The 23,133-nt window shown below is 47.3% G+C and overlaps 2 protein-coding genes across 2 annotated transcripts in view; one reads left to right on the top strand and one right to left on the bottom strand.

Moving 5' to 3' along the window:
* The first annotated feature begins 1,885 nt into the window (after nucleotides 1-1,885).
* rspo4 (R-spondin 4) lies at nucleotides 1,886-22,666 on the top strand. Its single transcript, XM_078418885.1, has 5 exons — nucleotides 1,886-1,958; nucleotides 15,712-15,891; nucleotides 17,190-17,333; nucleotides 18,852-19,040; nucleotides 22,575-22,666. Exons 1-5 carry the CDS (start codon nucleotides 1,886-1,888, stop codon nucleotides 22,664-22,666), a joined length of 678 nt encoding a protein of 225 aa, XP_078275011.1.
* LOC144604451 (uncharacterized) overlaps nucleotides 22,149-23,133 on the bottom strand; it is a 60,363-nt gene continuing 59,378 nt past the window's right edge. The window contains exon 7 of the transcript XR_013548725.1: nucleotides 22,149-22,864. The gene's annotated coding sequence lies outside the window, so the exon portion shown is untranslated. The remainder of the gene's footprint in view (nucleotides 22,865-23,133) is intronic.

Consider the following 23,133-nt stretch of genomic DNA (forward strand, 5'->3'; position numbering starts at 1 on the left):
TAGCTGAAAGGGGACTGGGGTTGAGGTGGTAACAGAGGGGGAAGGGAACAAGATCCCCTTATCAACGTCCTATCAACAACTAGAGAGTTGTCCTGACCTCCCGTCTACCTCACTGGAGACCCTCTGATTATCTTTAATCGGATTTTACTGGACTTTATTTTGCACGATACATTATTCCCTCTATCCTGTATCTGTACACTGTGAATGGCTTGATTGTAATCACTGACTGGATAGCACGCAATTAAAAGCTTTTCACTGTATCTCGGTACACGTGTCAATGAACTCAGCTATCTAACTAACCCTGTTTAGCAATTATGAACAGAGTGAGAATTGAGCATCTTGATTTGCTGATGTGTAGTCAGATCACAAGTTGATTTGTTATAACAGCTCTTAACTGCAGTTTCAGAACAAAACGCTTTATCACACATCGTAGAATTGAAATGACACAGATTAACGCTTTGGTGCAGTGAAAGCATTTAGGAATGTTTATGCTTGTTAATTGCCAAAAATTACCGGTTAACAAACCGCAGAGGGCATGGATGTTATGTGGAGCGAGGTTGGACATGATCAGTTTGAAGGGAGGAGCAGAATGGCCTTATTCTGTTCATGTCCCCCCATGTTGCTGTCCCCGTGCACCCATTCCTCTGTCAGCCTCCAAAGATGCTACCCAATCTTTTAGGTATTTCTTCACGGATGTTGTCTAGCTGATCAAATATGTCCAGTATTTTTGCGTTTCTTTTCAGACGTGCAGCACCTGCGCCTGCACCAGTAAGGTGGCAGCATTTGATGCCTGGATTAGGGGGTATTAACTATAGGGAGATGTTGGATGGACTTGCATTGTTTTCTCTGGAATGCGGGAAGTTGAGGGGAGACCTGATAAAGTATAAGAGAGGGTAGACAGTCAGAACCTTTTTTCCCAGGATGGAAAAATCAAGCACTAGAAGGCAGGGTTTTAAGACGAGTGAGGCAATGTTTAAAGAAGTACGGGGCAGGGTTTTTACAAAGAGGGTGGCAGGTGCCAGGAACGTATTACCAAGGGTGGTGGTGGAGGCAGATACGATCGTGGCGTTTAAGAGCCTTTTTTGATAGGCGGGGAATGGAGGAACGTGGATTATGTGTACTACAACCCTAAATAAACTCGGAACTACATAGGCTTGGGGGCTTTGGTTTCGTCTTTTTGCGCTATTATTGTTTGCTTGTTTTTATGTACTGAACTTTTACGGAGTACTATGTTGACATATTCTGTTGTGCTGCTGCAAGTCTGGACATATGACAATAAAACACTCTTGATTCTTGAGATAAGAGTTGGTCTTGGCATCACGTTGGGCCCGGACAGTGTGGGCCGAAGAGCCTGGTCCTATGCTCTATGTATCCAGCTTTGATGTGCGCTGGCATTTCCCGGTAACTCTGTGCAGGGCAGAGGGAAGGCAGAAGCCGGCGCCACCAGAGCCCTGCCTAACCCAGCCATGCTGTGGGGAGCTCTTGGTGTAACCTCGGGTCTCTCTCTTCCAGCACAGCGCGTTCGGAAACAATGTGCGAAACTGTCAGGATTAAAATGGGGCATCATATAAAGCCGGAGGTTTAGTCACCTCCCGAAGTGGGACGGCGGAGGGAGGAGGAGAGAGGAGGAGAGAGAGGGAGAGGGAGAGAGACAGAGGCGAATAACTGGCTGTCAATGGGTTAACTCAACTCTCTGACGCTCCCCCTGCGGTCTGCGGGAGAGTTTGGGGTGAAGCATCCTCACTGTCGATGGGACCAGAGGCGAGAGCCGAACGTTGGCACGGAGCATTGGCACCGACTCCTGACCCGGGACAGTCCCACCGGCCACAGCACACGGGGCAGCGGCTTGTTTCGGGAGCCCGTGGCCAGGGAGCCTCCACCACCCATGTATCCCAGAGCGTTGGCAGCGGGGCTTTTCCTCCTGGGCTGCTGGCTGCGATCGGGCGCAGAGGAGAGAGGTAAACGTCGGAGGGGAGAAGAGGGGGGAATGGTGGAGCAGGAACCCTGCGGGGAGGCAGGTCCCGGCCGCCCGCACGGAGGTTTGGCTCTGCCCGTGTCGGCACTGACTCTGGGCTGAATGAAGAAGTCCCACTCCGAGCGCAGACTCCGAGCGAGGGAGCGGGGCATGCAGGTGCCGAGCGGTCGTGGGGGGGAGGGGAGGGGAGAGGGAGGGGAGGGGAGAGGGAGGAAAGGGCGCCGCGGTTTTTCACATGGGACCCCAGTCCCGCTGAGTCTTCCCCGGTTCTCCGTCCTTCCTCACCAACAGCGCTGGGCGCAGCGATTGCTTCTGAAAGATAGAATCAACGTGTGTCTGAAAGAACTGCAGATGCTGGTTTAAATCGAAGGTAGACACTAAATGCTGGAGTAACTCAGCGGGTCAGGCAACATCTCTGGAGAAGGTGGATAGGTGGATCTTCAGACTCAGGAAGAAGGGTCCCGACCCGAAACGTCACCTATCCATGTTCTCCGGAGATGCTGTCTGACCGGCTGAGGTACTCCAGCACTCTGCGTCCAACTTTGATATAAACCAGCATCTGCAGTTTCCTGGTTAAATCTGCTGGTTTATATCAAAAAGGGTCTGAAGAAGTCCCCAACCCCAAAACGTCACATATCCATGTCCTCCAGAGATGCTGCTTGACCCGCTGAGTTGCTCCAGTATAAACCAGCATCTGCAGTTTGATTTTCACTGTGACGTTCCACAAGTGATAACAAAATATCATTTATTTTAATCATATTTCTTCAGCTTTAGCCCCGGGGCTGAGCTAATTCCGAAACAACGCCTATCCATGTTCTCCAGAGACATGAAATAGCAAGGAACTGCAGATGCTGGTTTATACCAAAAGATATACACAAAGTGCTGGAGCAACTCGGCGGGTCAAGCAGCATCTCTGGAGGACATGGATATGTGACGTTTTGGGTTGGGACTTCTTCAGACACTTTTTGACAGGGTTTGGGGCATGGTGGGAGCGCCAGTGAGCCGTAGCAATCACAGACGGGGAGCAGCGAGAGAGTGTCCCACAGAACTCCCTTCGGAGAGAGGAGAACTTCTTCAAAGTAGGCATACCCCAAGGAGAGAGATGCTGTCTGACCCGCGAGTTACTCCAGCACTCTGTGTATTTTTTTTGTTTCTTGATAAACCAGCATCTGTTGTTCCTTGTGTCTACATAACCCCGGTGGGATTTCGGTTGTGTCTCGTTGTCTATCTTGTGGGCAGGAACGGGTTTCATCTCTTTAGTTTAGTTTTAGAGATAGGGCGTTGTAACAGGCCCTTCAGCCCACCGAGTCCGCACCGACAAGTGATCACCCCGTACACCAGTTCAATCGTCGGGACAATTTACAGAAGCCAATTAACCTACAATTGACCTACATTTGGGATGCGAGAGGAAACCGGATCATTCGGAGAAAACCGAGTAACAGGGAGAACGTACAAACTCCGTACAGACACCACCCGAGGTTTGGATCGAACCCGGGTCTCGGCCGCTAAGTGGGCAACTCTACCGCTGCGCCATTCCCTCTTCAGGGTCCGAACGGTGAAACCCCTCCTCACCACCCCACCCCAGGTCCCCTCGCCTCCCTCTGTCTGGGTATCTATCCCATTCTGCATCCGTGGCCGTATCTGGTCGCCCATCTCCCCACCTCCCTCGGCATATCCACCCAAGAAGGTCATAAAAAAATAAAAGAAACGGGCAGGTACGCGGGGGCCAGGTGGCGTTTAAACAGAACACGCTGAAGTAACTTGGCGGGTCAGACAGCATCTCTGGAGGACGTGGATAAATGACGGTTCGGCTAGGGATCCTTCCAATCTCAGCTTCGTGGCTTTTTATCCGACCGGAGAAGTTTGACTCGGTGTTCTCCCAATTGGCGCGGCCCCGACCAACTAACCAACTCATCCCTCTCGGTCCCTTTCCCATCCGCTATCTCCCGCCGCCCCCGGTTATCTTCAGTGTCTTTGCTCTCGTGTTTTATGTGCATCTTTTCCCCCCACGCGGAGCATAATGCAAAGCGCTGGAGGAACTCAAAGAGTCGGGCCGCATCCGCGGAGGGAAATGGACAGTCGGCGTTTTGGACTGAGACCCGAGAAGCTGACGGTTCCTTTCCCTCTACAGCTCGACCGGCTGAGTTTCTCTAGCGGCTTAATTTTTGGACAAGATATTAACATCTGCCGTCTCTGTGGCTCTCTGTCATACAATAGACCCACCAAATCTGTCCAGTTGATTCTTTCTATCTATACATACATACATACATACATACATACATACATACATACATACATACATACATACATACATACATACATACATACATACATACATATATACATATTCACAGAGTAACAGTTACTCCAGCATTTTGTGAATACCGTCGGATTGTACTAGCATCTGCAGTAATTTTCTTATATACATACATACATACATAGAAACATAGAAAATAGGTGCAGGAGTAGGCCATTCGGCCCTTTGAGCCTGCACCGCCATTCAATATGATCATGGCTGATCATCCAACTCAGTATCCCATACCTACCTTCTCTCCATACCCCCTGATCCCTTTAGCCACAAGGGCCACATACAGTATGGTTTGGAAACAGCTCCATCCAAGATGGCAAGGAATTGCAGAGGATCATGGACGCAGCCCAGACCATCACACAAACCAACCTCCCTCCCTTCCATTGACTCCATCTACACTTCACGCTGCCTTGGCAAGGCCACCAGCATACGCAAGGACCAGTCTCACCCCCAATCACTTCCTCTTCTCCCCTCTCCCATCAGGCAAGAGGTCCACAAGTTTGAAAATGCTCACCTCCAGATTCAGGGACAGTTTCTTCCCAGCTGTTATCAGGCAGCAGAACTATCCTCTCACCAACTAGAAAGCCGCCCTGACCTACCATCGACCTCATCTCCAGCAAAGCAAAAAATGCTTTGGACAGGTGACATTTGGGCTCAGGACCCTTAGAATACAGAACATAGGGCAGAAACAGGCCCCTTGGCCCATAATGTCCATGCTGAAGATTATGCCAATTTACTAAACTTAACCAGCACATGGTCCACATTCCTCCATTCACTGTTTGTCCATTCACCTATCTAATAGCCCCTTAAATGCCCCTAGAGTGATTGCCACCAGAGCCGCCTCTGACAACGCAATAACAAATCCATGTCAGGCTGCTCAGTGGATGGGTCTCCCCTACTGTGAGAGCAGTGTGACAGAATGACTGCCATGTCTTTACACATGTACTTTCACACATTTCCACATTTCCGCCAGCACTTTGTGTTTTGTGCAAGATCCCAGCAGCTGCAATTCCTTGTGTTTAACAACCTTTCAATGATAGACACACAGTGCTGGACTAACTCAGTAGACCAGGGCAGCATCTCTGGAGAAAAAGGGTGGGTGACGTTTTCAGTCGGGACCCTTCAGGCTCTTCCTCCAGTGATGCTGTTTGACCCACTGAATTACTCCAGGAGAGTGTGTCTATCTTTGGTATATACTAGCATCTGCCATTCCTTTCTACACCGTTTCAAGGATATGCCCTTCACTAGACTCAACCAAATGCACTTATTGGAAACATTGGACTTTTCCCTTTAGATGAGGGATTTTAGTAAAATAAATAAGGGGAAACAATGGGAGGATCAGTAAACAAAGAGGCACTGATTTATGGCAATAGAGAAAATAATCAATAATGAACAAAAACCTAAAGGAGAGATAAAAGCCAAGCAGATTGTATTGAAGCTGCATACCACAGGGAGTAGACTACAACAGGAATGCTGCACCCAATTACGACCATTGCCTACTGCATTTCAGAGAGGATGTGGGAGATCCAGAGATGATGCAGAAAACACCAGCCAAAATTATTTCAGATTTGAATGATTACATTTCTCAGGACAGATTAGAAATATTTTGGGTTCTGTTATTTGAAACAAAGAAGGTGAGGGGCGATTTGCTTTGGGGGTACCAGATTACGATGAGATTGGACAGGGTGAAGAGTGGGAATCTTGCATCACTAATGGATGATTAAAGGAGCAGGGGACCCAGGTTTAAAATATTGGGTGGAAAATCAAAGTGAGAGATCAGGAAAAAAGAAATCATGCAACACCTGGTTATGATCTGCACTCACTTTCTCAGAAGATCTAGCATACACGTCGGGTTAAATGGACTTCTTTGCAAAAGGTACAGAAGTTTGAAAGTGTGCATCACCAGACTCAGGAACTGCTTCTTCCCCTCTGTTATCAGGCTTCTGAACGGACTTCAGAAATGGACGTGTGTAGGAAGGAACAACAGATGCTGGTTTACACCGGATAGACACAAAATGGTGGAGTAACTCAGCAGGTCAGGCAACTTCTCTGGAGAAAAGGAATAGGTGATGTTTCAGGTCGAGACCCTTCTTTAGGGCCTTGACCCAAACATCATCTATTCCTTTTCTCCAGAGATGTTGCCTGACCCTCTGAGTTACTCCAGCATTTTTGTGTCTCTCTTCAGAAATGGACTTCCTTGCAGATCTGTCTTGTTGCATATCTCCATTAGAACATAGAACAGTACAGCACATGAACAGACCCTTCAGCCCACAATGTTTGTGTCGAACATGATGCCTGGACCATCACTTATCTACCTGCATATAACCCATATCCCTCCATTCCCTGCATATCCATATGCCTATCCAAAAGTTTTTTTTAATGTCACTAACGATTTGCTTCAACCACTACCCTCAGTGAGTTGCAGGGCCTCACCACCTTTTGTGTAAAAAACATGCCCCACATATCTCCATTAAACTTTGCCCCTATCACCTTCAAGCTATGCCCTCTAGTATTTGATTTTTCCCTCTGGGGACAAAGGTTCTGACTGTCTACCCTGTCCATGCCTCCCATAATTTTATATACATTTATCAGGTCTCCCCTAACCTCCAGCATTCCAGAAAAAAAAATCTCTCCCTGTAGTCAATGCTCCCTTATTCATTGTTATATCTCTGTTCTTTCTGGGCTTCTATGTTCTACTCTCAATGTGACATACCATCACTTCTCCTAAACTCCATCTTATCAAGCCCATATGAAAATAATTTTAAACACTTCTTCGTATCTGTACCCACCATCACCCCTGGCAACACGTTCCAGGCAGTCACTACCCACTGAGTAAAAATCTTAACCTGCACGTCTCCTTTAACTTTGCCCCTCTCACCTTAAAGCTATGGCCTCTGGTCTTTAACCTATACACCCTGGGGAAAAAAAGGTTCAGACTGTCCACTCCTGTCTATGCCTCCCATAAGTTTATCTACTTGTATCAGCTGACATGTGATTGCTTCATTCCACTGCCGTCTCAGTGTCCATGTCTGTGAGCAGCTGCCATGTGGCTCAACCTCCTTCCACATACTTCCTTTCCTCTTCTTCACAGCCCTGTCACTAAGGCAGAGTGGGAACGTGTCCTACCTCTCAGAGAAAGTCCTGGATCCGAAAACAGCTGGTTAAATTTCCAGGGATGGGTCGAGTTTCGAGCAGGGCACTGTGGGTGCCTTCGAGTTGGAAGGTCGTGGATTAAGTCCAGCTCCAGGGACATCAATATGTAATAAGACCACAGTAAAGGAGCAGTGCAAGGCACATGGCCCCTGACACCTGCTGTTTCAGTCAAGAAAGCCATGGGGAATCATCCATTTCAATTTCACTTTCTCACCTGATCTCCATTTCCCTCAACGTACTTGGTGTCCAAAAATCCATTGATTTCTGTCTTCAATACAAGGCTGATTGTCCATGAAATTAAGGCCATGTGGGTGGAGAATGGCTTGGAGATTAGAAACCAGAGTCAGGCTAAAAGGAAGATAGACACAAAAAGCTGGAGTAACTCAGCGGGACAGGCAGCATCCCTGAAGAGAAGGAATGGTGACGTTTCGGGTCGAGACCCCTCTTCAGACTGGTTAGGGATAAGTGAAATGAGAGATATAGACGGTGATGTGGAGAAATAAAGAACAATGAATGAAAGATATGCAAAAAAGTAACGATGATGAAGGAAATAGGCGTGAAAATGGGTGAAAATGAAAATGGTGAAAATGAGAAACTAGTGTGACTTGGGTGGGGGAGGGATAGAGAGAGAGAGAGGGAATGCCGGGGCTACCTGAGGTGAGAGAAATCAATATTCATACCACTGGGCTGTAAGCTGCCCAAGTGAAATATGAGATGCTGTTCCTCCAATTTGCGTTTAACCTCACTCTGACAATAGAAGAGACCGAGGACAGAAAGGTCTGTTTGGGAATGGGAAGGAGAATTAAAGTGTCCAGCAACCGGGAGATCAGGTTGGTACATGCTGGCTGAGCGAAGGTGTTCCGTGAAACGATTGCCCAGTCTGTGTTTGGTCTCGCTGATGTATAAGAGTCCACATCTTGAACAACGGATACAGTAGATGAGGTTGGAGGAGGTGCACGTGAACCTCTGCCTAACCTGAAAGGACTGTCGGGGTCCCTGGACAGAGGAGGTATAGGGACAGGTGTTGCATCTTCTGCGTTGCAGGGAAAGGTACTTGGGGAGGGGGTGGTTTGGGTGGGAAGGGATGAGTTAACCTGGGAGTTGCGGAGGGAACGGTCTCTGCGAAAGGCAGAGAGAGGTGGAAATGAGAAAATGTGGCTAGTGGTGGGATCCCGTTGGAGGTGGCAGAAATTTCAGAGGATTATGTGTTGTATGCGACGGCTGATGGGGTGGAAGGTAAGGACAAGGGGGACTGTCTTTGTTGCGACTACGGGGAGGGGGAACAAGAGCGGAGCCGCTGGTTACCGAGGAGACACGAGTGAGGGCCTCATCTATGATGGGAGAGGGGAACCCCTGTTCCCTTAAGAATGAGGACATCTCGGATGTCCTGATATGGAACACCTCATCTTGGGCATAGATGCGGTGTAGACGGAGGAATTGGGAGTAGGAGATAACAGTCTTTGCAGGAAACAGGGTGGGAAGAAATGTAGTCGAGATAGTTGTGGGATCAATAGGTTTGTAATAGATGTCGGTCAATAGCCTATTTCTTGTGATGGAGACTGTGAGTTCAAGAAAGGGGAGGGAGGTGTCGGAGGCACCGATGCAGTCATCAATGTAACGGAGATAGAGTTCGGGGATAGTGCCAGTGTAATGCTGGAACAGGGATTGTTCAACTTACCCTACAAAGTGTCAGGCACAGCTGGAGCCCATGCAGGTGCCCAAAGCTACGCCTTAGACTTGTAGGAAGTGGGAGGAGTCAAAGGACAAGTTGTTGAGGGTGAGGACCATCTCCGCTAGGCGGAGTAGAGTGTTAGTCGAGGGAAATTGGATGGTTCAGCGGTCGAGGAAGAAACGGAGGGCTTTAAGGCCTTCCTGGTGGGGGATGAACATCCACAGTAAAGATGAGGGAGTGGGGGCTCAGAAAGCGGAAGTCATTAAAGAGATGAAGGGCATGTGAGGTATCTTGGACATAGGTCGGGAGAGATTGGACCAGGGGGGATAGGATGGAGTTGAGGTATGTGGAAATCATTTCCGTGAGACAGGAGCAGGCAGAAACAATGGGTCTGCCAGGGCAGTTGTGTTTGTGGATTTTGGGGAGAAGGTAAAAACGGGCTGTGCGGGGCTGGGAAACGATAATGTTGGAGGCTGTGGAAGGCAAACAGCCAGAAGTGATGAAATCAGTAATAGTGTTTGAGATTAAGGCCTGGTGCTCATCTGTGGGATCATGGTCCAAGGATAGGTAGGAGGAGGTGTCTGAGAGTTGTGGCCTGGCCTCATCCCGGTAGAGGTCAGCGCGCCAGATTACCGCGGCACCTCCCTTGTCGGCGGGTTTGATTATAATGTCAGGTTTGCTGCAAAGTGAGCGGAGGGATGTACGTTCAGAGGGGGTGAGGTTGGAGTAGGTAAGGGGAGTGGAAAAGTTGAGACGGTTGATGTCACGCCAGCAGTTAGAAATAAAGAGGTCCAGCGAAGGTAGAAGGCCATCTGGGGGAGTCCAAGAGGAGGGAGACCAGTGAAGATGGGAGAAGGGGTCATCACTGGGTGGTGAAAACTCCTTCCCATAGAAAAAGGCGTGGAGATGGAGGCAACGGATGGAAAGCTCTACGTCGTGGAGGATCCGGAACTTGAGGTGGGGACGGAGGGGAACTAAGGTGAGGTCTCTGTTGAGGACAGACCGTTCCGTATCAGAAAGGGGGAGGTCAGGGGGGATGGTGAAGACACAACAAGGGTAGGGGTTGGAGTCAGAGGGGGGCCGGGGAGTGGACAAAGGCCGAGGCGAGATCTGGTGGGGGGATGGTGGGTGTTCAGAGAGGAGGGGAGCGTGAGGACTATTGTATGGGTGGGGTGTGGTGGGGGTAACCTGGTTAAAAGAGGGGGAAGGGGAAGACCCATCATTACTGAGGTTCCCTGTAGGAGGGGGAGAGCAGTAGGACCCAGCAGAGTCAGGCCACCTTGTGATGGGGTCTGTATCGTGGAGGCTGTGGGTCGGGTGCTGAGCCTGAATAAAAGGAATCTTCTCAGACAGAAGTGATGTGATGTGATGTTCCAGCAGGTCTGGTCTTATTTGCCATCTCAGTAAGCGATCTGAACTTTAGGAATGAAGGCACCTTATGCACAGAATACAAAGCAGAGAGGTGGTGTTGATTTGAAACTGGTTGCCAAGCTGATGTTAGTAGAGTTAAGAGTTGTCATATGTAGCAAAATAGAACAATGAGATTAGTTTTTTTGAGATACAGCGCGGAAACAGGCATCAGACAATAGACAATAGGCAATAGGTGCAGGAGGAGGCCATTCGGCCCTTCGAGCCAGCACCGCCATTCAATATGATCATGGCTGATCATTCTCAATCAGTACCCCGTTCCTGCCTTCTCCCCATACCCTCTGACTCCGCTATCCTTAAGAGTATCTAGCTCTCTCTTGAATGCATTCAGAGAATTGGCCTCCACTGCCTTCTGAGGCAGAGAATTCCACAGATTTACAACTCTCTGACTGAAAAAGTGTTTCCTCATCTCAGTTCTAAATGGCCTACCCCTTATTCTTAAACTGTGGCCCCTTGTTCTGGACTCCCCCAACATTGGGAACATGTTTCCTGCCTCTAACGTGTCCAACCCCTTAATAATCTTATACGTTTCGATAAGATCTCCTCATCCTTCTAAATGAAGGATCCACGAGCCCACTGAGTCTGCACTGACCAGAGATCCCCGTATATCTATTACAAGTTAATTGGCACACACTTACAGTGGCAGCTCTAAAACTAGCACACTCTAATTGCAACTCCCTATCATCATATGCATACTCTCACACGTGAGAGTATCTATCTATGTGTATCTAGGCTTTAGACTTTAGTCTTTAGACTTTAGAAATACACCACGGAAACAGGCCCTTTGACCCACTGAATCCACGCCAACTAACGATCCCCGACACCTGCACTATCCTATACACCAGGGACAATATTTTACCATTTAACCGAAGCTAGTTAACCTACAAACTGGTATGTCTTTGGAGTGTGGGAGGAAACCAGAGCACCTGGAGAAAACCCACATGGTCATGGGGAGAAGGTACAAACTCCATACAGACAGCACCCATTGTCAGGATCAAACCCAGGTCTCTGGCACCTTAAGGCAGCAATTCTACCACAACGCCACTGTGCCGACCAATTTTTACTTGCAAGAAATTCTTACTTGCAGCAGCACAACAGGTTTGTAAACACAGTACTCAATGGATAATGTAATAAACAAACAAAAAAGTTCAATAAATAAAGAAAAACCCAATTTGTGCAAAAAAACAAAACAAAAACCCAAAGTTCCTGGAGCAATCAAAGCAGTTTCTAATTTGGAGTTTAGTTGCAGTTCAGTAAGTTCAATAGCCTAATAATTGTAAGGAATAAGCTGTTCCTGAACCTGGACGTTACAGTTATCAGGCTCCTGCACCTTCTTCCCGATGGCAGATTATTGTACACAGATGCCTTCTGGAGTACGACATTCGCAGTGGTGCAGCGGTAGAGTTGCTGCCTTACTACTGCCTTCAGTCCCGACTATGGGTGCGGTCTGTGCAGAGTTTGTATGTTCTCCTTGTGACCACATGGGTTTTCTCTGGGTGCTCCGGTTTCCTCCCACATTCCAAACACATGCAGGTTTGTAGGTTAATTTGGCTTCTGTAAATTGTCCCTTCGCGTGTAGGATAGAACTAGTGTTCGGGGTGATTGCTAGTCGGCGCAGGCTTGGTGGGTCGAAGGGCCTATTTCCACGCTTTACCTCTAATCTAAACTAAAAATTTAGTTTTGGGCATTGTATCTCAGAGGGGATGTGTGAGCTTAGATCTGGACAGAGCAATGAGATTCAGATCTTCATAAGATACAAGCCAAGGGCTCTGTGATTACCCACTGTGTGAACTCTCTCTGTGAAACAACTCTTGCATTTCAACTGAGCAGTGTTGAACAGAGACCTGTAGACACAAGGTCAACAGTGCTGGTATAATTCAGTGGGTCAGGCAGCATCTCTGGAGAACGTGGATAGGTGATGTTTCAGATGTGGACTTTTCTTCAGATGCCCACACTTCCCGTCCAGCTTTCTCTCCCCACACCCAATGCAATCGGTCTGAAGAAGGGTCCCGACCCAAAACGCCACCTATCCATATTTACCAGAGATATCTGCCTGACCCGCTGAGTTACCCCAGCACTTTGTGTCCTTTTTAGCATTAAATGGAGAACAATTTGACGATCCATAGCTATTCATGTTATAAGTAGCAATTATGCTTCCATGTAACTATTGTGCAAAGTCATATCAAGTTTCTCACGAGGAGTTACAGGTTCAATGAAAATTTTCCAGCAGCATCATAGACTCAGACAACACACAGAAACATAAATTGTACAAGACGCTGCTTATGCAAGAAAATTGGTGGCCGCAGGTTATGAGCTATATGTAGCAATCCGTAAACTCTGGTAGAAACCAATCAAATAACACCACCGATAATTTTTTAATCAGCAATGGAGATGAGGAGGAATTTCTTTAGCTAGAGGGTGGTGAATCTGCAGAATTCATTGCCACAGACAGTGGTGGGAGCCAAGTCATTGGGTATTTTTAACGTGCAGGTTGATAGCCTCGTTATTAGTAACGGCACCACATGTTACAGGGAGAAGGCAGGAGAATAGGGTTGAAAGGGAAAAAATAGATAAGCTATGAACGAATGGCAGAGAAGACTCGTTGGGCAGAATGGCCCGATTCTGCTCCTGTGACTTTTAGTGTAGGAAGGAGCTGCATAGTTTATACAAAAAGCTGGAGTAACTCAGCAGGACAGAACTCAACATCCCTTCTCTCCAGATACTGCCTGTCCTGCTGAGTTACTCCAGCTTTTTGTGTCTATGGTTTAAACTGGCAGCAGCTGTAGGAAGGAGCCAAATTATGTTAGCGACTCAATGATACAAATGAGCCTGATTTAGACATAACACTCCTTTCTGGTGTGGCTGAATTACCTGTTCCTGCCAAAGTCATTAAATAAGGAATAGCCAGATATAACTGCTCTTTAAGATATCCACAGAATAACAGTAAATATTTAAACTAGCCACAGAGGAGTAGTAAATTTTTATTGAGTACGCAACGTTCTTGAGCTGTTAGCCAACATAATTGGTATGGTGCAGGAATAAGGTGGCTTGAGCAGAGAGGAATGAATTGTATTTCTCCAACACTTTTAACTGACCTTCGTTAGTTAGAGGAAAAACAGATCAGATAGAATTGCCTAATTCTGCTCCTATGCCTTATTGTCTTATGAACTTGTGAACTCTAGGCAGCATGTAGGGAGGGGATGGATAGACAAGGTTTTGGGTCTGTCCAGTCTGTCCTGAAATTATCTCAAAAAGTCTTGATCCGTAAAGTCACTTGTCCATTCCCTCCACAGATGTTGCCTGACTTGTGGAGTTCCTCCAGCACTTTGTGCTTTTGTCAAGATTTCAGCATCTACAGTTCCTTGTGTTCCCTTACTCTAGTCTTGAGCAGATTCCTGGCAGATTACTTGGCCAAGGCTCTGCGCTTCTCATGAAAGGAGAAATAAATTATCACGTTGTGGGTGCAGAACAATTATTTATAGTAAATAATCAATGTGTGTAAACCAGTTCCATTCCAGAAAAAGTATTTACAACTCACACAGCTTCATCTGGGATTAATTTGCAGGATAAATACTCTCACTCTGATCTAATCATTAAACTAGAGGGTAGCACTGTGGCCAGCATTTCTATCTGCAATGTGTTTCTTGTGCGCCTGTATAATACAACTATTTTCGGTGGTCATGATGTGCCTGTTTACACTGTTCACAGTGATGTGAATACAAGGAACTGCAGACGCTGGTTTACAAAAATCCCCACAAAGTTCTGTAGTAACTCAATGGGTCAGGCAGCATCTATAGAGAATGTTTTGCAACGGGACTTTCTTCAGGTTGATTCGAGTGGGCGGGGGGATGTGGGGGCGGGGGGGTCGGGAGAAAGCTGGGAAAGAGAAGTGGAGGGAGGTCAAAGCCTGGCAAGTGGTACCTGTAGGTGGAGAAACAAGGAGCTGCAGAAGCTGGTTTACAAAATAAACCACAAAGTTCTGAAGTAACTCAGCGAGTCAGGTCGCATCTCTGGAGAACATCAATAGGTGACGTTTCAGGTTGTTACCCTTCTTCGGAATTCACAGTTTTCCTATTTTTGGAAACTATACACAACGCAACTTCTAATGATGCACCTGGTTTCTATGCGGGTAGTTAAAGCCTGCCTGTTTAGTGTAACCTGTTAACTGTGCAGCTGCTTATAATGCACTGTTACATTTGGTCACAGTTATCCGATTCAAATGGTACCTGTTTACTGGCCACTTACTTACACCTTTTCACGATATACCTATTTACTCTATTTCAGTTACACTTATTCATACTTCACCAGTTTGCATTGCAGCTGTTTATGTAATTAAATAACTGTGTAGTTATTTATTGCATATCTGCTTGCAGCAAACCTCTTTGCTCTATAGCAACAGGGAAAAGTAGATGCTGGCTTCCTAAAAAAGACACAAAGTGCTGGAGTAACTCAGCGGCTTAGGCAGCATCTCTGGAGAACGTGGATAGATTATGGATAGATAGTTTCAGGCAAGAAATCAGGGGAAAAGATCACCTGCCAATAACCCCTCCTCCCCCATCTGTATCCACCTATCACTTGCCAGGCTTTGTCCTCGCTCACCTCTCTTCCAGCTTTCTCCTACCCCCGATAATCAGTCTGACCAAGGGTCCTGACCTGAAGCATCATCTATCCATGTTCTCAAGAGATGCTGCCTGACCTACAGAGTTATTCCAGCATTTTGTGTCTTATTTTTAGTTAAGCTTAGTTTAGAGATACAGCGTGGAAACAGGCCCTTCGGCCCATTGAGTCCACGCTGACCAACGATCACCTGCACACTACTTCTATCCTATATTCTAGGAACAATTTGCAGAAGCCAATTAACCTACAAGCCTGCACATGTGGAATAGTTTATGTTATATTAATAATATCAAATTATATTGTGTATGTTATAGTATATTATATGAAATATCAGTATGTTAGATTAATTATATATTATATTATATTATAAACCTGTGCACATTGATCCTGTTTGCAATGCAGGTGTGCACGAGGTGCATGTGTAGAATGCTTACTGCACACCTATCCATGGAGCAGGTAAATTTGGTTTTGAACAGCGAAGCCTGGAGAACTGCAGCCTCCGCCCAGCCATGCAGTCCCGCATGCCCTGACACCTTCTTCTGTCCCCTCTCTCCGCAGATTCGCTGCCAAAGTGCAGGAGTTGCCAGGACTGCTCGGCGGACAATGGCTGCCTGAGCTGCCAGCATCGCCTCTTCCTGCTGATCAGGAGGGAGGGCATCCGTCAGCACGGGGAGTGCATGCACGTCTGCCCTTTGGGCCATTACAGTGTGCGCGGCAAAGATGCCAACCGCTGTCTCAGTAAGTGGGTGCTCCTTCCATCCTCTGCGCTGGCAACCCGTAGGGAACCTGGATTTCAAAGTGCTGGAGTAACTCAGCAGGTCAGGCAGCATCTTTGGGGAACACGATAGACAACATTTGGGGTCCTCTCAGTCCGAAGAAGGGTCTCGACCCGAAATGTCACCTATTCTTTTTCTCTAGAGTTGTTGCTTGACCTGCTGAGTTACTCAAGCATTTTGTGTCTATCTTCAGGGTCGGGACCCTTCTTCAGACTCCAAACATCACCTATCCTTGTCTGCTAGAGATGCTGCATGGAGAACAATGACGGTTTGGCTCAGGATCGCCAAATTACTCCAGCACTTTGTGGTTATTGAGTTATACTGTTTGGATACAGGCCCTTTGATTCAACTTGCCCACACCGGCCAACATGCCCCATCCACACTAGTCCCACCTGCCTGTGTTTGCCCCATATCCCTCTGAACTTATCCTATCCATGTACCTTTCCAAGTGTCTTTTAAATGTTGCTATTACACCTGCCTCAGATAATTCCTCTGGCAACCCATTTCATACACCCACTGTCCTCTGATTGAAAAATATTGCCCCTCAGGTTCCCATTAAATCTTTCCCCTCTTACCTTAAACCTACATCCTCTGGTTCTTGATTCCCCTACCCTGTGTAAAAGACTCTGTGCATTAACCCTATCTATTCCGCTCATGGTCTAAGACATGTCTATAAAATCATTCCTCAGTCTCCTGCGCTCCAAGGAATAGTTCTAGCCTGTAAACCTCTCTTTTAGCTCAGGCCCTTGAGTCCGGGCAACATCCTTGTAAATCTCTGCACTCTTTAAGGCTTAATGACATCTTTCCTACAACAGGGTGACCAAAACCAAACATAATACTCCACGTGTGGCATCACCAACTGTTGATGAGATGTCCCATCAGTTGAACTGCTTGTGTCATATTGAACCCAACTTCAACTCATGTTCTTGGAGCAGATTTAGATCATTCAGCCCATCAAGTTTATTTCGCCATTCAATCATGGCCGATCTATCTTTCCCTCTCAATCCCATTCTTCTGCCTTTTCGCCATAACCCCTGACACCTGTATTAATCAAGGATCTCTCAACCTCCGCCTTAAAAATATCATTGACTTGGCCTCCACAGCTGTCTGAAACAATGAACGTAAAGTCAGGAGTGAAAACCAATTACAATCACATCTTGCATATTCTTTTCAAGCCTGCCCCCAGGATCCTCTATACTTCCCACAGAGCTGAACAGGGCTGAAGTGAAGGGATAATTTTGCCTCCTTTCATTCCACCAGGGTGCAAGGCCGTGGGTTGTGAAGACTGCTTCAGCCGAGAGTTCTGCATCAGGTGTAGACCTGACCACTACCTACTGAAGGGGAAGTGCTACACAACCTGTCCTAAAGGGTCCGCTCCAGAGGCCCGGCTGATGGAATGTGTGGGTACGTTGTTCACCTCTCGCCGAGTCGATTTTAGTGTCATCTTATAGATTCATAGAGTCATGGAGCCTTTAGACTTTAGAGATACAGCACGGAACCAGGCCCTTCAGCTCACCGAGTCCCTGCCGACCAGTGATCACCGGTACACAAACACTATCCTGCACACGAGGGAAAGTATGCAACATTTTTTACCAAAGCCGATTAACCTATAAACCTGTTTGGCTTTGGAGTGTGGGAGGAAACCGGAGCACTCGGAGAAAAATCACGCGGTCACAGGAAGTACTTACAAACTCCGTACAGACAGCACCCCGAATCAGGATTGAAGCCAAATCTCTGGCGCTGTAAGGCAGCAACTCTACCGCTGTGCCACTGTGCCGCCCTGTGTGTCATACAGCCCTCTGTCACACAGCCTGAAAACAGGCCCTTCGGCCCAACCTCCCCACGCCAACTGACATACACTAGTCCATCTACACTAGTCCCAGGTGTTTGCATTTGGCCCATATCCTTCTAAACCTATCCTATCCATGTACTTGTATCAATGTTTTTTAAACATTTAGTTCAGAAATACAGCTTAGTTTAGTTTAATTTTGAGACAGAGCATGGAATCAGGCCCTTGAGGTCCATAAAGTTCACGCGGACCATCAATCACCTGTACACTGGTTCTATCCTACAAACTTGGGGCACTTTACACATGCCATTTGACCTACAAACCTGCACATCTTTGGAATATGGGAGGAAATCAGTGCATCCGGAGAAAACCCAAGCGATCACAGATAGAATGTACAAACTGACAGTACCATAGTCACGATTGAACCTGGGTCTCTGGTGCTGTGAGGCAGCAGCTCTCTTGCTCTGCCACTGTGCCGCCCAAGTACAGTGTGGTACAGGCACAATTATTTTTTTTCCTGCAGCAACATCACAGGCACATAGAGACAAACAACGCACAAAGACACAAGCAAACACACAGATGCTGGAGTACCTTAGCAGGTCAGGCAGCATCTCTGAGGGAACGGACAGCAACGTTTTGGGTCAGGCTCCTTCTTCAGAATGATTGCAGCAGTCAAGGGTGGTTTATAGTCATATGCACCAAAACAGAACAATGAAATTCTTACTTGCAGCAGCATTACAGGCCTGTGAACACAATCCTCATCGATAACAGAATAAAGGAAAAAATGTTCAATAAACTAAAAAGTTGTCCTCAGCTTCTTATTAAATCTTGCCCCTCTCACCATAAATCTGTGTCCTCTGGTTCTTGATTCCCCTATTCTGGGTAAAAGATTGTGCACTCACCTTATCTATTCTCCTCTTGATCTTGTACACCTCTATAAGATCACCCCTCAGCCTCCTGCGCTCCAAGGAACAGTCTTAGCCTGCCCAACCTCTCCCTATAGCTCAGGCCCTCGAGTCCCGGTAACATCCTCTTAAATCTTCTCTGCACTCTTTGCAGCTTAACCACATAATTAAGCTTCGTGAAAAAAACCCTCTGGTGACTGTTTTGTTGCCTTTCTGACTTTTCTTCAGACGGATGCGAGGTGGGGCCGTGGAGTGAGTGGGGTCCCTGCGTTAGGAACCAGCAGACGTGTGGTTACAAGTGGGGGACCGAGACCAGGACACGACAAGAGCTCTCGGCTTCAATCAATCGCTCGGAGCCCTGTGTTGCCCTGACGATGTCGAGGAGGTGCAGAATAAGGAGAAGACACTGCCCCGGGGGTAAGGTGCTTAGTTTTAGCTTAGTTTTAGTTTCGTTTTAGTTTTCCCGTATAGTTTCAGTATACATTTAGTATAGTTTAATTTATCATTTGTCACATGTAAATTTAATTTAATTTACTTTAGTTTATTATTGTCACGTGTACTGAGGCACAGTGAAAGGTTTTTTGTTGCATGGTATCCAGTCAGTGGAAACATGATTACAATCAAGCCGCACACAATGTACAGATACAGGATAAATGGAATAACGTTTAGTGCAAGATAAAATCCAGTAAAGTCTGAAAAAGGACAGTCCGAGGGTCTCCAATTAAGTAGATGGTAGGTCAGAACAGCTCTCTGGTTGGTGAGAGCGATTCTGACCTACCTCAACAGGCCTTGCGAGTCCCTTATGGGGAATTCAGAACATTACGATTGGTTAAAAAAAAAGACACAGTGCTGGAGTAACTCAGCGGGTCAGGTAGCATCGCGGGAGAATATGGATAGGTGATGTTTCAGGTTCTTCTCTGCTCATTTGACACATTTTGTCTCCTTTTAACTTCTAGCCTTTCCCTTTACTCCACCCGTTCGTCTTTTAAACCCCCTCACTTCTACCTGCCAAGCTTTGTGCCACCCACCCCCTTCTCTGTTCCAGCTTCCTCACCACCACTTCAATCAATCTGAAGAAGGGTCTCGACCTAAAATATTGCCTATCCATTCTCTGTACAGATGCAGCCTGACCTGTTGAGTTCCTCCAGCACTTTGAGAATGCACATCCAGGCAAAATCCTTGCAATAATAATAATGCCTTTATTGTCATTGTACCTAGAGATACAACAAAATTAGGAGAGCTACTCCTGATCAATGCAACCAAAACAAGTTCAAACAAGTTAAAAACACATCCAACACGTCATTTAAATGCTTAAAGTAGTAAATTAATATATATTTATCACACGTAGGTAGAATATTGCACTTGGGAGAATATTGCACTTTAAAATGTAATAAATACTTTAAAAGAAATGAAAGAAAGAAATATTTGCCGAGTGCTCCGTTTTTATCGTGGAATGGATGACAGCATTTCACATGTCGTGTGAATATTTGAGGAATTTAGAGTTCTGATGACCCAGGGAAAGAAACTGTTCTTGAGTCTGTTTGTCCGGCTTTTGATGCACCTGTACCGCCTACCAGAGGGCAGGAGGTTGAACAGGGACTGTCCAGGATGGGAGGGGTCTTTGATTATTTTCCTGGCTCTGCAGAGGCACCGAGAGCTGGAGATGTCTTCCAGGGAAGGCAGAGGGCAGCCGATGATTTTCTGGACAGTTTTGATAACTCTCTGCAGAGCTCTCCTGTCTGCTGCTGAGCAGCCGGCATACCACACTGTGATGCAATATGCCAGCACACTCTCGATGGTGGAGTGGTAGAAGGCCACCAGCAGCTTCTCCTCTAGACTGTTCTTCCTTAGCACTCTCAGGAAGTGCAATCGCTGCTGGGTCTTTTTTACCACCGCTGAAGTGTTGGCAGACCAGGAGAGGTCCTCTGCGATGTGCGTTCCCAGGAATTTGAAGGTGGAAACCCTCTCGACACAGTACCTGTTGATGCAGAGCGGGGCTGGGTCCGCTCTGTGGCTCCTGTAGTCGATAACCATTTCCTTTATTTTGCTGGTGTTAAGTGCCAGGTTGCTTGCAGAACACCACCTCATGTAAGCTGCCTCGTCTCCTCCTGATATGAGTCCGACCACAGTGGTGTCATCCGCGAATTTAATAATGGAGTTTGTGGAGTGGACGGGAATGCAGTCATAAGTGTACAGAGCATAGAGGAGTGGACTCAGCACACAGCCCTGTGCAGAGCCAGTGCTGGGTGTGAGGGTGGAGGAGCAGTGGGGGCCCATTGTGACTGTTTGTGGGCAGTTAGTGAGAAAGTCCTTTATCCAGACGCAAGTGAGAGGGGGGAGTCTAAGTCCGACAGCTTGTTGACTAGTATGTCAGGGATGATCGTATTGAAAGCTGAGCTGCAGTCAATAAAAATAATCCTCACGTAGCTCCCCAGGTGTTCCAGATGGCTCAGTGCAGTGTGGAGGGCTGTGGCAATGGCGTCCTCCGTAGATCTGTTTGCTCCATAAGTTGTATAACTGATTGTAAATCTTCACCGCACTCTTTCCAGCATAATGACAATAACCAGTTCAATTTAATACTCTGATTTTAGTATATACTGTAATTTAGTCATTGGCAGGAGATCCTTGGCTACTTTTAATGGCCAGTTTGTGCAAGGAGTTCTGTGGGGAGAATTTTCCAGAATGTTCGAATTGTGATAAACTCAGTGTTTTAGACTGCCAATTCAGAATTATTACAGGTTAGTCCAGGACTGCGGTCAGACAGGATCATTTTTAGAAGCACTTATTTACTTGTTTACCCGATTCGGTGCAGGCCTTTCATGGGGAGTAGATGTAGATGACCTTGCTCCAAAATTAAGATTGCCTGGAAATTCATTCAGTGGATGAACTAAATGGGGCCAGCAAACTAACTTCAGAATTCCTGTTATAACCAGAACTCTGAATTCTGCACCAACTATGAAACCAGAGCAGGCCTAACATTCTCGCTCACCCAAAACTCATCCTCCGTTCAATAAGTTAACGGCTGTGTCAAACCCACTCGCTCCCTACACCCTTCAATGCCTCCCCTCACCCCTCAATCTCTCCCCACACCCCTCAATCTCTCCCCTCACCCCATAATCTCTCCCCACACCCCTCAATCTCTCCCCACACCCCTCAATCTCTCCCCACACCCCTCAATCTCTCCCCACACCCTCAATCTCTCCCCACGCCCCTCAATCTCTCCCCACACCCCTCAATCTCTCCCCACACCCTCAATCTCTCCCCACGCCCCTCAATCTCTCCCCACACCCTCAATCTCTCCCCACACCCCTCAATCTCTCCCCACACCCTCAATCTCTCCCCACGCCCCTCAATCTCTCCCCACACCCATCAATCTCTCCCCACACCCCTCAATCTCTCCCCACACCGCTCAATCTCTCTCCTTGCCCCTCAATCTCTCCCCCACAACCCTCAATTTCATGATAGTTAAAATTTAGTTTATTTAGTTTTGAAATACTGAGCGGAAACAGACCCTTCAGCCCATCAAGTCCGCGCTGACCAGTGATCACCCCGTATACTCGTACTATATTACACACGAGCGACAATCCACTACATGCAAACCTGTACGTCTTTCGAAACCGGAGCACCTGGGGAAAACCCACGTGGTCACAGGGAGAACACACAAACTCCATACAGGGACCACCCGTAGTCTGGATCGAACCCGGATCTCTGGCACAAAAGTCTAAAGTTATATGTCTTTCCCTCCTCTACCCTTCTCCTCCTAAACCTCTCCTCCTCTACCGCCTCTCTCTCCCCTTACCCCTCTGTGTCCACTTCGTGCTTTCACAGGTTGGGGAACTCGGGTAGTTTGACACGAGTCTTGGAGACGGCTGAGCTTTTGGTAAACGTCTGATTCTAGGTGATCCCAAAATAAAGCACAAGCTTATTTATTTTTTACTTTTTGCCTTACAGATAAAAAAACGCATAGACACAGAGGAAACAAATGGAGGAAGAGACAACAGGCCAGTGGGCAGAGGTCAGAGGATTGTGACGTCTCGTCGTAACGGGGGGGCTTGCTGGTGAAGTGGCGAGGGGGTGGGGGGGATCCAGACAAGGTGGGAGGCAGAGGCACACCGCACACCAACAGGAATAGGTTCAGAGATGGATGGTGGACTTTGTGCAGACTTTGCCAAACCTGTAACCTCCTTCTCCTTCATCTCCCAAAAGGTTGTGGATGCCCAGGTTAGATGGAATTATCCACGCTGAGGGGAAGCAATTGCATACACGGTTAGAGGCAGTCAGCCTTTCATTCCCTCCCCAACCTACCACCCTTGCCCATCCCACTCCACACAGCCCCCCTCCCACTCCTAACCCTATGCCTCCTCCACCCCTCCCTCCCCTCCTCACCTTCCTCCACCTCCTTCTATCCCCCTCCCTCTACCCTCCTCTCCCTCCTTCTCCTCTACCTCCACCTCCCCACCCCTTTCTCTCACCCCTTCTCCCCCTCCCTCCTCTACCCCTTTCACTCCAC

This window comes from Rhinoraja longicauda, chromosome 22 (genome assembly GCF_053455715.1).
Source record: "Rhinoraja longicauda isolate Sanriku21f chromosome 22, sRhiLon1.1, whole genome shotgun sequence".
Classification (NCBI taxonomy): Eukaryota; Metazoa; Chordata; class Chondrichthyes; order Rajiformes; family Arhynchobatidae; genus Rhinoraja; species Rhinoraja longicauda.

Excerpts from the sequence above, each read along its gene's own strand:
- rspo4 (XM_078418885.1), top strand. The coding sequence starts at position 1,886 with ATGTATCCCAGAGCGTTGGCAGCGGGGCTTTTCCTCCTGGGCTGCTGG. Across the intron at positions 15,892-17,189 it reads AGATGCCAACCGCTGTCTCA|GGTGCAAGGCCGTGGGTTGT; the intron begins GTAAGTGGGTGC and ends TCATTCCACCAG. Across the intron at positions 19,041-22,574 it reads GAGAAGACACTGCCCCGGGG|ATAAAAAAACGCATAGACAC; the intron begins GTAAGGTGCTTA and ends TTTGCCTTACAG.